The 16,621-nt window shown below is 49.2% G+C and overlaps 1 protein-coding gene across 2 annotated transcripts in view; it reads right to left on the bottom strand.

The window, feature by feature from the left end:
• Positions 1-3,954: 3,954 nt before the first annotated feature.
• Positions 3,955-16,621, bottom strand: part of TNFRSF13B (TNF receptor superfamily member 13B) — a 53,387-nt gene continuing 40,720 nt past the window's right edge. Inside the window, exons 4-5 of one of the 2 annotated variants that reach the window (XM_053930613.1) lie at positions 12,718-12,903; positions 3,955-4,261 (exon numbers count right to left, since the gene is read on the bottom strand). In XM_053930613.1, the coding sequence (XP_053786588.1) occupies positions 4,239-4,261; positions 12,718-12,903 (209 nt within the window). In that variant the 3' untranslated portion in view covers positions 3,955-4,238. Of the gene's footprint in view, positions 4,262-11,519; positions 12,208-12,717; positions 12,904-16,621 lie in introns of those variants that run through there. The other variant, XM_024565077.3, reaches the window with a different exon arrangement.

Here is a 16,621-nt window from a genome sequence, read left to right on the forward strand (position 1 = left end):
GATTGACCAAAACCCTTGTTGCTGAAGTGTTCTTTTTTGGGGAGCTTTTGTTGCAAGTTCCTTCACTTTCCTTACACAGAAATACCAAGAGGTTCCAGGGAATCGCTTGGGGTTCCAGCCTTGGTTCTCCTGTCCCCATCGTGTAGCAGTCTTTTCAAATTAAATAGAAACAGGGTTGTCCCCCAGGGGAAGCTCCTCTGGGGTCCAAGACCTTCAAACCAGCAGAGCCCAAGTTTTCCAGGACAAGAGTAAGAAAAATTTGTAGTTAGGTTATTCACTGCAATGCTGAAAATTGCCCATCACCCTCCGACCCCTTGATCCTCAGACCAGTGTGTTTTAGCTGTGAGGGAGTCCATGCCATATAATGGTCTCTGGTTAAAAGCATAAGTCATCCAGAGGAGAAGAACCCCATGACCGTAACCCCTTCATAGCAGAGCAGTGAGCTCAGCTGCATCCTCGTGGTGGGTAATGGACTAAAAACTGCTCCACAGAGACAAGCCTATTTCTGCATGTCCTTTGCTGTGAGTTGGGTTTCCTGATCAGAAGCAGTGCTGCATGAAATTTTGCAGTAGTGGATGGAGGTGCTGAGATGCAGGGCAGGCAGATTCGTATCTAGCGTGTGGGTTTATTGCAGGGAAGACAAATCTCTGCCTCTGTGATGGACGAGGCCCAGTGTAGTCAACCTGCTTGCTACTGGGTAGCTAGCTGGTCCTTCTAGGAAATGTCATCCCAAGGATTCATTGCTAGTCTCTGTTAGCCAGTTAGGCGCTCTGCAGAATTCATCCTCGTGAACCTTGGTCAAGGCAGATCTGTGACACTTGAGCCTATTCTAGCCTCTGCTTCTGTCTTGATGGCCATTTAGTTCATGAGGCTGCCAAACCAGCATGGTGGCTGGGGAGGAAGCTAACTCACATCCACAATAATTGGGGGTGCTGGTTTGCCCCCTAAATCATTGAGAGCATCCTCTGTGCAAATTCTCATGGGTACACGGGTACAGAGACCTTCACAATCTGCCCATGTTGAGAGATCTGTCCCCATCCAGATCTTGTCACGTACGTTTAAATCCTGTTCCAAGTCCTTGACCATCCAGCCAAGCTGTTAGCAATTCCCTGTAGACCCATGTAGATCAGTACTTTCAGACCTCGCTCATTCCCGACAAGGTGGGCAACCAGGTGTCCAGCTCCAACTCCCTCCCACTCACAGGATTTCCTTCATTGCTGTCCTGAAGGATTAGCCTCAGCCATCTGGTCACGAGGAACACTTGAGGAGGCTATGCACAAGTGTCTGTTGATAGAGTGTGTCACCTCGTGTAATTTACAGTACCTTGCAGATGTGTCCAACTCAGTCTCTCACATGCCATTTTTCCTATGGCTGTTGGACTCAACCAACCTTAAGGCTAAGCAAGCCAGACAACAGTTTGTTATGGGATCCTGAGCTGCTTAGTCAACTTGTTCTATTAAGTCCGAAAAGCAAACAAGCTATCTCAAAGAAGAAATATCTGCAGAAGAGGATGTAGATTTGACTTGCTCTGTTCTGAAGTCTTGGAGGGCTGTGCTCTTTCTCTCTGATTGGTCCTTGCTAACGTCTCTATAAAGCCTCCTTGTTTGGCCTGGACCCTTGAGTATGAATGGATCTGGATTGTAAGACTCAAGTGGTCCCACCTGAAATTGGGAGCCATGTGATGCCTCTGTAGATGGATCAAATTAACACACTGAAATGTGTGTGCTACCTCCAGAACTCAACAAGACCTGCAAAGCAAGCGCTGTGCTGCTTTTTATGGAGTAGGCAGTGCGAAGTACAGCCACTTGTCTTCTGCCTCGAAGAGGATATTTTGTTATACTTCAAACCAGTGAACCACAAGAAACTTCACTGAATTGAGGACCCTGAGTTTTAAGGAGTTTATTTCTCATGCTGTGGTTCACTCTTTATTAAAGCATCTGTAGAATTTGCTACTTCTTATCAGCTGCAATCAGCAAAATATCATCAATGTTGTGAACCAGCATAATAGTTTATGAAATATCAAGATGGTCAATATTTCTTTAGATGTTATTATAGCAGAAAGAATGAATGTAGCCCTGAGGCTAGGCTGTACCATGAGGGTGTACTGTTGGCCCTGCCAGGTGAAAGCAGACTGCTTTGGTGGTTTACCGATGGGTGCAGAGAAAGGCCTTTTGAAGCCAGTGGGCAGTGGGTGTATACTTAGCCGGGGACCACGTGGATTTGCTCCAGTAAAGGTAGCACATCTGGCAGCAACTGCAATTTGACAGGCCTTGATTAGGTTTGTAATACAGACATGGCTTTGCTTTATTGTGCCTCATAGATGTTGGTGGTTTTTTCTTTCTAAACAAGTTAAAGGCAAGACCTTCCCCCAGCAAAAAGACTACAACTGGCTTAATTGCAATACTTAATTTATTGCAGTGGCCTGGAACCGAATCTGCAATGTCTTCTAGGTGTGTCAAAGTCTATAGTCATTCTCTAATATCCATCGAACTTGGTCGGAGGTGAAGTTCCAGAGACTTCCACTATGCTTCCAGCTGTAGTACTCTCATCCAATGGTCACAGAGTTAATGTGGGGACAGTGCTGGTCACCAAGTGTGCCCAGTGTGCACTCACACTGGGGAAATAACCATAGAATGGGCCAAATATACTTCAATTTTTAAAAATAAATTGTATGTTTAATTTCTGGGCAGAACCTCTGAGGGCCAGTGCATTGTTTTTCTGTGCTCTCTTTCCCTCTGTCCTGACACTGGCCATGCTCAGGCAGTGTCCCCATCAACCAGAAACAGTCTCAGGCTCCATCAGTAAAAGAATGATACCTAAAAATGGGCAGAGGCCAGATCTACTCTTTTCACAGAACTTAACATGGTGCTTGGTCCACGATAATTGAATAAATAGCTGTCCCACTTAACTTGTGATGCCCATAACTAGAGAACCCAGGCCCTGTCCCCAAGGCACTCACAGGAAGGGGAATACGTGTTGTGTGGTATTCACACAATCTGAGAAACGTGGACCGCACTTGGAAGTGACATTTAACGGTGATTCTGAACAGAGGCTCTGGGGCAGCTGGGGTCCTGGTGGAGGCTGAAGGCTGGTGTGGCAGGAGCATATGAGGAGAGAAGGAAGGCTTGGATTGGGAGACATCAAGAGCACCGGCACAGGATGGCAAGCAGACTTGGAGCTCAGCCACGTGAGGAATGTTATGGGAATAGGAGCTACATCTTAAGGATTTGCGCATTCACTTCCTTTAGTTAAAGGCTCATGAAAAAATAGAACTTGGTTCTGGATGCCGCTGAGACATAGAATCAGCTGGAAGAAGGTACAAAGCGGCAGAATCTCAGACTGGGGGAGTGCTCTCCCAGGAGAGCCATTGGAACATGGGCAAGCTTGTGTAGTCAGTCAAGGATAAAAGGACCAGGGATCCAGGATCTCAGCCCCCAATGGGCAGGTGAATGTGAGAGGGAGGGAGGAAGGGGAGCAAGACCAGGTGCAGAAGTTGGGGTGCAATGTGGTCATAACAAAGGCCTCAGCCAGCCCTGCAGGGAGCTCGGGGGGCTCCGGGCTAGCCCCACAGAGTTAGGCCACATTGGCTCTTATGGATGCAGATGGTCCCCAGGAAGAAGTGAGGGCATGAGTGATGTGGCTCTGGTGATTAGAGGGTGGTTCCTAGAGGAGGACTCAGCTGTGAGCCACCAACAAGCAGCCCTCTTCCGGAGCGGGACTGAACACTTCAGCCCTGGGGGCTTTAGGGGACCCCATAGTGTCCAACCACCACATTCTGTGGCATCTCTGATACAGGCACAAAATCCCATTGGGCAACAGGCAGGCCAGCCAGTTTAATCCACAGAAAATCTGTACCAATTTCACGGTACAGGACAGTTTCCTCCCTCCTTTTCTCCAGGTCCCCAGCTCCCTGTTTGCACACAGGACTTACTAAATGAGGAGGCATACTCCACCTTTTACATCGGAAGACATTTATCCACCTGAAATCCCATATACTACCCCAGTGTTAGAACTCATTTAAATTGGAGACTATTCTTCATGCAACAAATTCATGAAGACTAACTTTGACTTCTTAGAGCTCTGTGTGGTGCCTCATTCTGTCCTGGTTGGTGGGTCAGTCTGCTCCCACAGAAACCAGCTGGATGTGGTGGGGAAAGCTCTTCCCAGGAGACAAGAAATGAGCGTTCTAGTTGGGGCTCCACGCTTACTGAGGGTGCTTCTGGGGCTGGCGACCTCCCTCAGAGGCCCCCTGGCCCCGTGTCTGTAAGGAGGGAAGTGGGGAGGTTAACACGGGTGGTCTGGAAAGGCCTTTCCAACCCTGATGTGGATGAATCTAAAGACTTTTCCTCCTTGCTGCTTCTGATAATGGTGACACCAATCACTATAAATGGGTTTAAGTAGCTAGGAGAGGAAGAGGATAGGTATTGTAAATTAACTGCATTTTTGTAGAATGTTAAAACTAGAAATGATCTGGTCAGACACCCAAATTCATTCATTCAGCAAGTATTTGATGGTCCATATCCTGTAGGCTCTGTTCTGGACACAGGGATAAGAAAAGACCAAAGTCCTGTTCTCATGGAGGGTGTGGTGGAGGGAGGATATGCGGGAGCTGTGCTAACTAAGTGCTGTGGAAAAGAGTGTGCAGCAGCCACTGCGGGTTTCTTACACAGGCTGGGGGAGGAGACACTGCAATGAGGCCTCCTTCAGGCAGAGACCTGCCCAAGGGCAGAGACTGGGCATGAGCTCTGGAAGTAGAATGTTTCAGGGTAGCAGATGCACAGGACATCTGTGCATCTGTCCTGGAAGAAAACAGACTGGAGGGCACTGACGTGAGCTCAGCACATCCACTGTGGGGTCCAGCCTGCACTGGTCATTTGTCATTGACTAACAACGGAGCGTCCATGCATCGGGGGACACATGTGTGACCACTGGTCTCTAGCTTGGATCACAGTCTGGTTTCCATGGGGACCCGAGGGAAAGTTCCTCCTGGTCTCCAGACAAAATTTGTCAAGCCTCCCGTGCTGAATGTCCCTGTGGTTCTCCGCCCTCACAGAGGCTCCTCACTAGGTGAGGAGAGGGAAGTGCCAGCTTCTCTGCTGTAATTTTAACCTTCGCTGCTGCAGCGTAGACTGGTGGTCAGACCAGAGCATGGAGCCAGACTGCCTGGGCAGTCTGTCAGCTGGTGCTGGCTGTCTTTGGGAGAGCTGCTTGGTCAAACCCAGTCTCCTCATCTCTGAACTGGGCACACTAATAGTACCCCCTCTGTGTGATAGGGTTTTATACAGAAAAACTGAGTTCATATATGTAAAGTTCTCAGAAAAATGCTTGGCATGTTGTAAGATTTACATAAATGTTTTTTAGAAACCCAAACCTGAGATGTGTCAAAGCCTGGGGCTCTTTGGGACCTGCCATCTGCCTTCTGAGTAGCAAGGGCAAATGCAGTTTCTAGCCCATTTGGTTTTTCCTTTCATTAGTCTAAAAATGAGAAAGTGTCAAAGTAAAATAGGAAGGAAAAAACAGGTATTTTGCTAAACTGGCCTTGGAACTTCCCCTTTCTGTTGGAAGCAGAGACCCAGTGGCAGACAGCTAGGCCAGTTTTATGCCCGGAACAATTGTTCTCAGGCCTGGCTACCACCCTGGGAGCCTGGAAAGCCTCCTGCTGCCTGCCGCCCACCCCAGAGTCTGATATAATTGGTCTAATCAGGGCATCAGGAATTTTTACACATTGTTTCCCCAGAGATTCTAATCCTCAGCTAAGGTTAAGAAACACCAACCCAAATGGCCTGAGGAAAATCTGAAAGCCAAAAAATCCCAACTGGAGGACATCTAACCCTTCCTAGTCTCCTTACTTCCAAAAATTACTGGGTCGGCCAAAAAGTTCCTTTAGTTTTTTCCATACAGTGGCTCTAGTAGCGCTTAGTTGTCTTCAACTTCATTTGAAACAATTTTGTTAGATTGTGTTGTGACAGCTGTCATATCAGTGTGCATTAAAAAAAAAAAAAAACAACTTATTGCGCTGGCTGGTGTACCTAAGTGGATTGAGCATGGGCCTGTGAACCAAAGAGTCACTGGTTCAATTCCCAGTCAGGGCACATGACTGGGTTGTGGGCCTGAAGAGCATGCGAGAGGCAGCCACACCTTGATGTTTCTCTTCCTCTCTTTTTCCTTCCCTTCCCCTCTCTCTAAATATAAATAAACAAAATCTTTTTAAAAAGCTTGTCAAAAATGGTGAATTTTTGTGCAGCCATTTTAATATTGAAGATGGAAGAAAAGTAAGATTTTTGTCATACTTCATGATTTCAATAACGGTAAAATGCAATGAAGTGCAAAAAAAAATATTCGTGCAGTGTAGAGAAAAGGTGCTATGACTGATTGAACATGTCAAAAGTGGTTTTCTAAGTTTCATGCTGTAGATTTCTCTGGACAATGCTCCACAGTCGGGTAGACCAGTTGAAGTTGATAGCAATAAAGTCAAGACATTAATTGAGAACAATCCGTGTTATACCATGTGGGAGATAGCCGACATACTCAAAATATCCAAATCAATAAAGTTATTGGTGAAAATGAAAAATGCGTCTTTTTTTACAGAAAAAAACATACAGACTTTTTGGCTAACCCAATAATTTTAAGAAGCTTCTAAAACTGTATCTGATTCAGGGACAGTTTTAAGGAATCAGGGAGAGGTGGAAACTTTGGGTACAGGGAAGGGCCTCTTAGAAGGTGGCATTGGAAACTTAGGCCTGCATGGCAAGAGCACCCCATCTGACCTAGGTGACAATGGAAGAGCATTCCTGGTGGAGGGAACAGAAATGGCAAAGGCCTGGGGGCAGGAGTAGGGAATGAAATAACTGAGGGTGAGGATGAGTGTGGTGGAGGGTGGCAGGTGCTGGAGCATAATACGTGCTAAGGTATTAGAAAGGAAGCCAGGGACCAGACCATGTGAAGCTCAAAGGCCCTTGCAAGAGGCTGGATTTTATTCTGTGTCAAGAAGTGATTGGAAGGTTTAAGCAGTGAAAAGATATGATGTGAATGATATTTTAAAAAAGATCTCTCTGGCTTCCAGCTGCCAGCTAGGAAGTAGAGAGCCAGAGAGGGGCCCACTTCTTTCCTAGAAATAAAAAGCTGGATAATCTACAGAATTGTGTTTTATCTTGAATCCATCCATGCACTGAAGTTGCAGGGCAGCCATTGAGCCTAACATCCCAGGAAGGCAGGTGCCTCCAAGGAGAGAGGACGTGACACCAGGCACCGGCAGCTGAGTGCAGGGAGCAAGGCAGACCATCCAGGCAGGTGGGAAAGAGGAATTCTGCTGAGGCTTTGAAGAATGGCTAAAGGTAGTATGAGTATAGCTGAGAACTGCAGACAAGGGGAGATGACACCACATGCAGGCTCTTCTTTGTAGACTTCCACAGGACCCTCATAACAAAGCAAATATCAGGCACAGAGTGGGAGCCCACAGAGAGCCTCCCTTAGGGTGCAGGCTTGGGCAGGGACGTGGCCACAGTGGCAGAAGTAAATGCAGCCCCACACAGACTCTTCCACTAGCAAACAAAAGCTGCAAACTACTGAAAAGGGGCAACAAACCCCGTTGGTGTCAAGATACAGGTGAAAACCCATTGACAGTGGGAGGAGGGAGGAAGGAGAATCCCCTTCACTGTAGTTGGGGATGGGAAAATGTCCTGGGCCTGCAGGGCCACTGCAAAAGCCCCATCCTCCCACCCAGGGGCACAGGGCCGGCCTGAGACTGAGATGGAGCAAGAGGACACACAGCCTCCCCACCCAGGTCAACATGCACCAAGTGATAGCCAACTACCATGAAGGAGAGCAAAAAAAGTGGAGAAAGACGCTTTAGAAGCAGAGGCATACAGAGAAGGTGTAGGGCTGTGCGGGTGGAGCAAGAATATTGGGAACACAGCCCCCACCCCAGAACATGGGCACAGTAGGGAAATCTGAGCCCTGAGGTGCCCATAGCAACAACGAAACCCACACCAGGCTGGGTTGACTCCCTCAGTTGACTCCCTCCCTCACATTCTCAGCTTAGCAGGGGAAAAGGTGTGCCCACTTCCAGGCATGAGCACTTCCTACTTCAGTCTATCTATTCAGGTCTGGCATTCAATAAAAAATTTCAAGACACACAAAAGAACAGGTGAAATGACCCAATACCAAGAGACCAATCAACAGAGTCAGACTAGGAGATGATCCAGCTGGTGAAAGTATTAGGCAGAAAATTTTAGATAATTCAGATTAATATGTGAAAAGTCGTGGAAAATGTGGAACGCAGCATGAATAGATGGGGAGCTTCTGCAGAGAGATGGAACTATGAGGAAGAGTCAAATACAGATGCGAGAAGGAAAACACATGGTAGCATATGCAGAATGGCTTTTCCAGGCCCATCAGTGAACTCACACAGATGAGGAAAGAATCAGTGAGCTTGACGATAGATAGACTTTACCCAAACTGAAACACAAATAGAAAAGAGAATTTTGGGAAAAAACAAAATAATAGGATACCAGAGCTACGGGACAATAAACACCAAACAGTTTGAAGAGATAATGGCAAATGATTTTTTTTTTAAATAATGAAAAACATCAAGCTACAGATCCAAAAATCTCAGAGACCGCAAAGCAGGATATATCACAAAACAAACCTAACCAAAACAAAAGCACAAATAAACAAAAAAGCACCTCCTATAGACACAACATACTCAACCTGCTAGACGAGGGAAGATGAACATTGTGAAGGTACAGTTACAAAGGAGTGAAGCTAGGGATTTCAGCAGATGTCTTGTCAGAATCTATGCAAGCCAGAGAGAGTGGAGAACATTTTTAAAATGCTGAAAGGAAAAAACTGGCAACCACAAAGTCTATACCCAGAAAAAATATTTGTCAAAAGTGAAAGAGAAATACTTTTCCAAACTGACAGAAACTGAGAATTCATTTCCTGAAGGTTTGCATGATAAGAAATGTGTGGAAGGACTACGATACCATAGACTTGAAGCTACACACACAAAAATGAGAATTTCCAGAAATGAAAGTAAGTATAAAAGGCAATGTTTCCTTATTTTTAATTATGCTAAAATACACCGCACTTCTGAAGCAGCCATAGGCGCGCTGTATTGTGACTTTGCAGACTGTGTGAAGGCAGAACGCCTGGCACAGGTGCATGAGAGGTGGCATGAGGACGACACCCCGCAAGGCTCTCTCCCTCTACACGGAACACTGTAATCTGAGTGCTGACTGTGATTAAAGACGAGTATGGTAAACAACCATTAAAAATTAGAGGCATAGATAAAAAGATCAGTGCTCAGAGGAACCCGAGAGTAGAGTGTTGGTTACCAGGGGTGGGTGGCTGGGGAGATGATGGTCAAAGGGTACACACTTAGAGTTATAAGATTAACGAATTCTGGGGGTCTGTGGACAGCATGGCGGTTATAGTTGATAGCACTCCACTATATACTTGAAAAGTGCTAAGCGAATAGATCTTAAATGTTCTCACCACAGAAAAAGGAAATGGTGACTATGTAACAGGATCTGGTGGTCATCAATTTGCAATTAATAAATATCCAATCAACAGCTTAAACTTACATACTGTTAGGTGTCACTTATGTCTCAAGAAAGCCAGGAAGCAGGGCAGGGCTGGCCAGCTATGGCCCATGGTCCAGACCCACTGTCCTGAGCAGTTCTATCCGAGCGGCAGTCTCCCCGCTTGTTTCCCCAGCGTCTAAAGGTGCGGGCCCTACAGCAGGGACTGTGTGGTCCACAAAGTCCAAGGGATTTACTATCTTGTCCTTTTAGGGGACAAAATGGCAACAGGGAGGACGGGGGGCGGGGGGGGGCAGCTGGTGCAATCGTTGGGTGAAAAGTGACATAGCTCAGTCTCAAGTGGCTATAACGAGGGGCGGGAGTCAGAATATTTTGGAGAGAGAACAAGCAGACACAGAGCATGGATAAGGAGGACAGTGTTTACAGTTCAGATAGTCTCTGTAGCAATGGATGGATCCCTGTCTCAGAAAAACAAGCAAATAAGAAACATAAAAGAGCAATTAAAAAGCTGGTAAAAAACCGAGATTACTTTTGCCCGATGGAAGCCAGAGCCAGGCAGAACTGGGAAACCACAGAAAGAGCAGACGGCTGGCTGCACACCTTTCAGACAAGTTGCCACATTCTAAGCGGCGTCAGCATTGGGCAGCATCCAGCTTCTGTCTACACAGTTATGGGGTTTTAGTGCCAGTCTTCAAAGACCATAAGAAGCTTCTTGCACTGAGCGTCATGGCAGGAAACACTGCAGCTGACATGCCCCCATTTGCCCATCAGGTGGGCTGCCTGCCGGACAGACACTCCTTGGAAGCCAACTTGCCTGCAGACAGAGATGAAGCAGGGGTGGGCTCTGAACTGTGCCCCTCGAAATTCACGTGCTGAAGTCCTACCCCTAGGACTTCAACATACCTTGTTTGGAAACAGAGTCTTTACAAAGATGATCAAGTTAAAATGAGGTCATGAGGGTGGGCCTAATCTAACAACTGGTGTCCTTATGAAAAGAAATACTTTGGACACAGGCACAATGGGAGAAGACACAGGCCAAGGAGAGAGGCCTGGACCAGGTCCTTCCCTCACGGCCCTCCGAGGCAACCAGTGCTGCCAACCCTGGACATCCAACACTTCACCTCCAGCACTGGGAGGCAGTAGGAGTCCGATGTCTAAGCCGCCTGGCGTATGGTGCTTTGTCCTGCCACCCTAGGAAGTGAAAGCAGCCTGTCAGTCATGGAGGGTGAGCGGACAGAGCCTCAGGTTTCCTGTGTACACCTCCCACAGTGCTACATGAACCTCTGGTGCATGTAGGTGTGCAAGGTAATTTGAGGTGGCACAGGATGAATAATTTTAATTTACATAATCAGGTATTTATGTTACTTAGAAAATGCTCCCAAGAATAGTTATGTATTTTAAGGTTTCAATGCCACTAAAATGTAGGTTTCAGTACTAATAAAAATAGATAAAATATAGGTAACATCTAAAATTATGACTTGCTTAGTGTTATCAGTCAGAGCCCATAAAATTTAGCATGAAATTAAAGTAGGTCTAGAAGAAAAATTGAGTTAAGGGAGAAAAAATATTAAGCAACTAATAATGCAGGTTGGTGGTAGATATGGCCGAAGGAGGGCACAAGTGAGACTACTCCTGAGCTCAGCCAGCCTGCCCGTTCCTGCCCACCCCACCCCCTGCCACACCCTGCCACATTCACACACATATTGTGTACACACACATGCACGCGCATATACCCTCAGCACACAGGTGTGTGCACACATGTGTGCGCGGGCACACTGCCCTTCCTGCCCTTCCTGAAGAGGCACGGTGGGGAGTGGTTTTGTAAAACCAACAGAAACACCTGCCCTCGAGATCCAGGCACAGCTGCAGGCACAGTGCTCTGCGGGCCCTTCTGCAGTGCGCACCCACTGCTTCCAGCCCCGCAGGTCGGCAAGCCCTCTCTGGGGCCTGGTGGACAGGGAACAGGTAGGTGCTGGGAAACTGGGGGCTGCAGCTGCATTGTGGGGGAGCGGTGAGCCAAGGGAGGCAGCTTGGGAGGTGGGGCCTTTCAGAATCATCCCAGGGGAAGACATGACCAAAATGAGTGGCGGGAAGGAGCCAGCACCCTGGAAGGCTTTACTCCTACAGAAGGGCTCTTGGAGACTTGAGTCCAGCAAGCACAGGTGACTTTATTGCAGAAGTGTTTAGATGATGGCAACCTGCAGTGGAGATCTGGGATGAGGACAGTGAGGTCTCCTACCCTGGCACCCCCTGCTCTTCTGTCCCCTTTTCCATTGCTCTCCCCCATCTCTCTGCTCCCATCCTCTTCCTCTCTCTTCCCCCATCTCTCCCTCACTGACCCCTCTTCCCTCCTCTCCCTCTCTCTCTCTGTCTTTCCTTCCCTTCATGCCCCATCCCCTCACCCCCTTTCACGCAGCTGGCCCCCCTTCCTGGGCAGGCCAGCACACAGCCTCCAGGGTGCCCTTCGGGGACAAGGACACTGTGCAGGCCCTTCCAGCCACTGCAGGGCTGGGGCACCCACACCTCTCAGCATTCGAGGGGCTGGGGGCACTCAACTGGCCTGCACTCTCCTGGGTGGGCACCCCGCACTTGGGGAAGCAGAAGCCACAGGTCTCCACAGGTTCCTGCGGCCTGCATGCTGTGCTCCCAGCTTCCATCCTGTGATCTGTGTAGGAAGGGAAGAGGGCCTTGGCCTGGGCCCCAACCCCCCTCCTCAGTCCTGTACCCTGGGGACAGCTGGCTGGGTTGTTGGCAGAGTGAAATGCTTCCTGCAGATGGCACACCTCCACACTCCCAGCACCCACTGTGGCCCGCTGTCCAGTGCTGTCCTGCCTGCCTGGGGGCCTGTGTGGTAGCAGGCTTTCACACTCTGCCCCCATACTCCCAGGAAGACCTCCTCCTCCCCGTGTTGCTCAGCCTCCTGGGAACCCTCCAGGCCCCTGCCAACCCTGTGGCCCTCGCCCTACACCCGCTCTTCCTCAGGTGCCCTGTCTCCTTGCCTTTTGTTCGAACCTGACTCACCAACAAAGAAAGAAGATTGCAGGGTCGCACACCTCTGCCAGGAAGAGCTGGCCAAATGCCCTCCATTTGGAAGTAGGGCGGTGTCAACACAGAGCAAAGGCTGGCAACTCATCCCACAAGCAGCAAGAGGGTAAGACCCCCCTTTCATGCTCACCCTTGGAGGACTTGGCCCAGGACCAACACAGCCTTGCAGGGCACCGGCAGGAAGACTGGTCCCCGCTCCTCTTGAGGAAGCAGGCCACGGCCAGGAGGAAGCAGCAGATGATGGCACCGAGGCAGAGTCCCAAGCTGCTGTAGACCAGGGCCAGCTGGTCAGTACTCAGCGTCAGCCCTGGGGCAGCTGCAAGATAGCGGTAAGGCCTGCGTTCAAGAGTATCGCTGCACATGACCCTTTTCTGAAGTTTTCCCCCCATTAGACAGCCACACCTGCCCCACAGTCTTTCTTTGCCCTCATTCGGGCCCCTGCTACCTCCTGCTAGGGGCCTGTCTGGCTGCTGGAGGTGGCTCCCGGCCTCACCCTGAGGCCTGGCTGGCATGTGCTCTGGCCCTGGAGGACATCAACACCCTCTACCCCAGGCTGATAGCAACGTCTTCCAGGAGCTCAGAGTGGGACCCCTCTCCAGCTGGCCCTGTTGGCTGTCTCCACGTGCTGTGAGCATAGAAAGGGGCAGTGCCAGAGGCAGACGGATGAGTGATTGGACAGATGAATGGACAGTGGTCTGGGGAGGATGTCATTGTCTGTCCTGACCTATGCTCTCCTCCAAGGACAAGTGGGTAGCACACCCCTTGAGAGTGAGCCAAGCACAGTTGCCAGTGAATCTGGACGGCAGGTATGAAGCAGGAGAGCCCTGGGAAACGGGGCACTGGTAGCCCTACCTCTCAGGGCCTTGAGCCTCTGGTTTGGGTGCCAGAGGAAGACTCACCCCAGGACAAAAGCCTTCCCCTTGAAATTTCTCACAAATCCGAGCTTTTCCTGGGCCCTGGAATTGGGGGGCCTCTTAGGCCTCAGAGTAGAAGGGCAGATGAGCCCAAGTTAATACGATGTGTATGTGATATATTTGTTACTGGGACCACCTATAAGCCCTCACTGTGTGCAGGCACTTCCTGCAGCAGCTCCCTTAACCCTCCTGCTCCTGGGAAGGAGGATTGATTACCTGCTTATAAAAACTGAGATATAATTCATATGGCATCAATTCAGCATTTAGAAGTGTCCACCTCAGTGGCTTGCAGTTCATTCACAAGGTGGCACAACCATCACCATCACCACCTTTGAGGATGTCTGCTTCCACCTCCTGGGACCCACTAGCAGCCACTACTGAACCCGTCCTTGGGTCCTGGCCATGCCTGTTCTGGACATCTCATGCGAATGGAATCAGACTACAGGTGACCTGTGTGTCTGGCTTCTTTTACTTAGCATGTTTTTGAGGCATATCCATGTAGCGTGGGTCAGGACTTCACTCCCTTTTATGATTGGATAATACATCACTGTACGGTCGTACCACATTGTGTTTATCCATTCATTTGTTGATGGACATCTGGGTTGTTTCCACCTTTTGCTATTATAAATAATGCTGCTATGGACATTTGTGCAAGTGTTTGTGTGAATGCATGTTTTCAACTTCCTTAGGTATATATACCTCAGAGTAGACCTTCTGAGTCATGAGTACACTCTAGGTCTAACTTTCTGAGGAACTGCCAGATTTTTCCACAGCAGCTGCACCATTTTACATACCATTTGGCATAGGACAAACCGTCTCAAAGTCACTCCGTTCCCACTCACAGAGCTGAAGCTGGGAGTGAGTCTGATGGACTCCAGGCCAGAGGCCTGGGCTGGCCACACAGAGGCCAGGGGGGACACTGCAACTCCAGAGCCAGCAGTTTTATCAAGTGATGGCTTGGGCAGGTGTCACCATGATGTTTACAGAGGGAGAGCAGGAGCTCTAGGTGGCTAATGCCCCCACCTCATGCTGGTAGTGCAGAACTTCAGGGCCCACATCCAGAGCTCTGCAATGTTGGGAACCGCCCTGCCTGGTTTCAGAAGCTGTAACTCCCCATGGCTAAGGCTGAGTAAAAGACCTTGGGACCCTAAACCACTAAGAAGACAAAGCTTATCTTCCCAGCTGGGGTGCCGCCTCTGCCCCTGATACTTCACCCTGCTTGGCCCTGGGCAGATGACTGGTTAGCCAATGACAGGTAAGATTCCTCAAGGGAGGGATGACCTAAGACAGGCATGGTCACGATGGGGCTATCAGGGAAGAACTTGGGGGGCTGTAGAAAAAGGGGGTGATGGGCCCTTGCCCCTCAGCTTTGACATAGCCTGAGTCCTCATTCTGTCTGCAAGAAGTCTCCTAATCTCTTGGCTGCCTTACTTCCCCTGCCTGACTTAAGCCTGAAACAATGACGGAGGGCAGTGCAGCCCTGGGCAAGAACAGGCAGTTCCCCAGGGCTATCAGGTCTAAGAAAGAATGCATAAAATCCTGTGAAACCTGCTTTGCTAAGAATGTCCTCAGTTTTCTGAGAGGGGTCCAAGCATGAAATGAGTTTGTTTCCCAAAGTTAAATGGCCCTTTAGCCAACTGACCATGACTCAGAATAGGCCCTCATAATTCTTTGAATGTTATCTATTATTTGATCATTACTGCCTGACAACGATTGATGAGCTTTACCTGTATTCCTGCGCAATTTGAACCTAATAAAAGCCCCTTGAGAAACAGGCTCAAGGCCCTTCTCCTTTGAGAGATTGGCCACCTTTACTCCCCAGGCAGATCATGTCTTGGTAGACTTATTCTCATCCATGGCGGACGGGGTGGGAGTGGGGGGCTCTGTGGGCAGAGTCCCCCCACACTGTGAGGAAGCAAAGACTCTCTTACCCCCGTGCTTCAGGCTGCACGCTGGTGCTACACATCTAGAAATTGGGGCCCTGAGAGATGAAGGGTCCCAGGGAAAGTTCACAGGGCACAGGGCAGAGCAAGGCGACATCCACATTTCTCAACCCCCAGGACTCTCCATCCACTTGCCTCTTACTTGCCTCTGGAATAAAGTGAAAACATCACACTGGCTGGATCAACATCAGAGACGCAATGTCTAGCTACCAGATTGCTGCAAAGTACAAATGAACTGCCATGTTGATTCAAAGAGAAAGACCACCTTAAACACTGGAATATTTCAAATGTTTTCAGCATCAATTCCAACACCCAGGCCAATTTTTAGACACTTAGTGAGTGTTCGGAGATGGCCCCCAACCACTGTCCCACATCCTGCCCTTCACACCAGGCTGGGCTGGGCCTCACTAACTAGGAGAATGCAGCTGAGGTGGCGCTGGGCCAGTCCTGGCCCAGGCTCCACGAGGGCCTGGAAGCCTCAGCTGTGGCTCCTCTGTGAGCCCTGAGCCACGTCATGGACCCGCCACGAGCAGAGGCCACACAGAGAAGGGGAGGAATCTTAGCATCTGCACCAAGCCTCTTGGCCATGCCACCCAGCACTGTCTGCCTGTGACTACAAGGAGACTGCAAGCAGCAGCAACAGCACTGCCCAGCTGAGTCAGGTCACTCACAGAATTGTGGGGAAAATACAATGGTTATTTGTAGGCCACTAAGTTTGAGGTGGCTTTTGGATGTCTCAGCAGGCAACTAGAACAGAGACTCTGCTGTGGAGGGGGTGAAGGACTTATCCCAACTCCTCTTCATCCCTCTGCCCAGACCAGTGATTTGAGGTTTCCTGTGGGAAATGAAACAAATTCCTGCCTGGCAATCTACCCCTAAGACAAACTTTTCAAAGCCCCTGGTGTAAGAGAAAAGCAAATTAAGACTACGAAAGGTGTCACTTTCCAGTATCTCAGAGGGAGGCACCTCACTCCTTGGCGGGGGTAGGGTTGACCTCTTTTGAGGGCCATTTGGAACCACCCACCAACTTTGAAAATTCACTTTCCTGATCTTGTGGACTCAGCAACTTCACCTCTAGGTGCTCCCCTCACAGACACAGGCTTTCATTGCAGCTTCATCTAACAGCAAAGCTTGTGGCCTAACTGCCCATCAGCAGAAAAACATTGAACGGGCCCTG

Source organism: Desmodus rotundus, chromosome 9 (genome assembly GCF_022682495.2).
Source record: "Desmodus rotundus isolate HL8 chromosome 9, HLdesRot8A.1, whole genome shotgun sequence".
Lineage (NCBI taxonomy): Eukaryota > Metazoa > Chordata > Mammalia > Chiroptera > Phyllostomidae > Desmodus > Desmodus rotundus.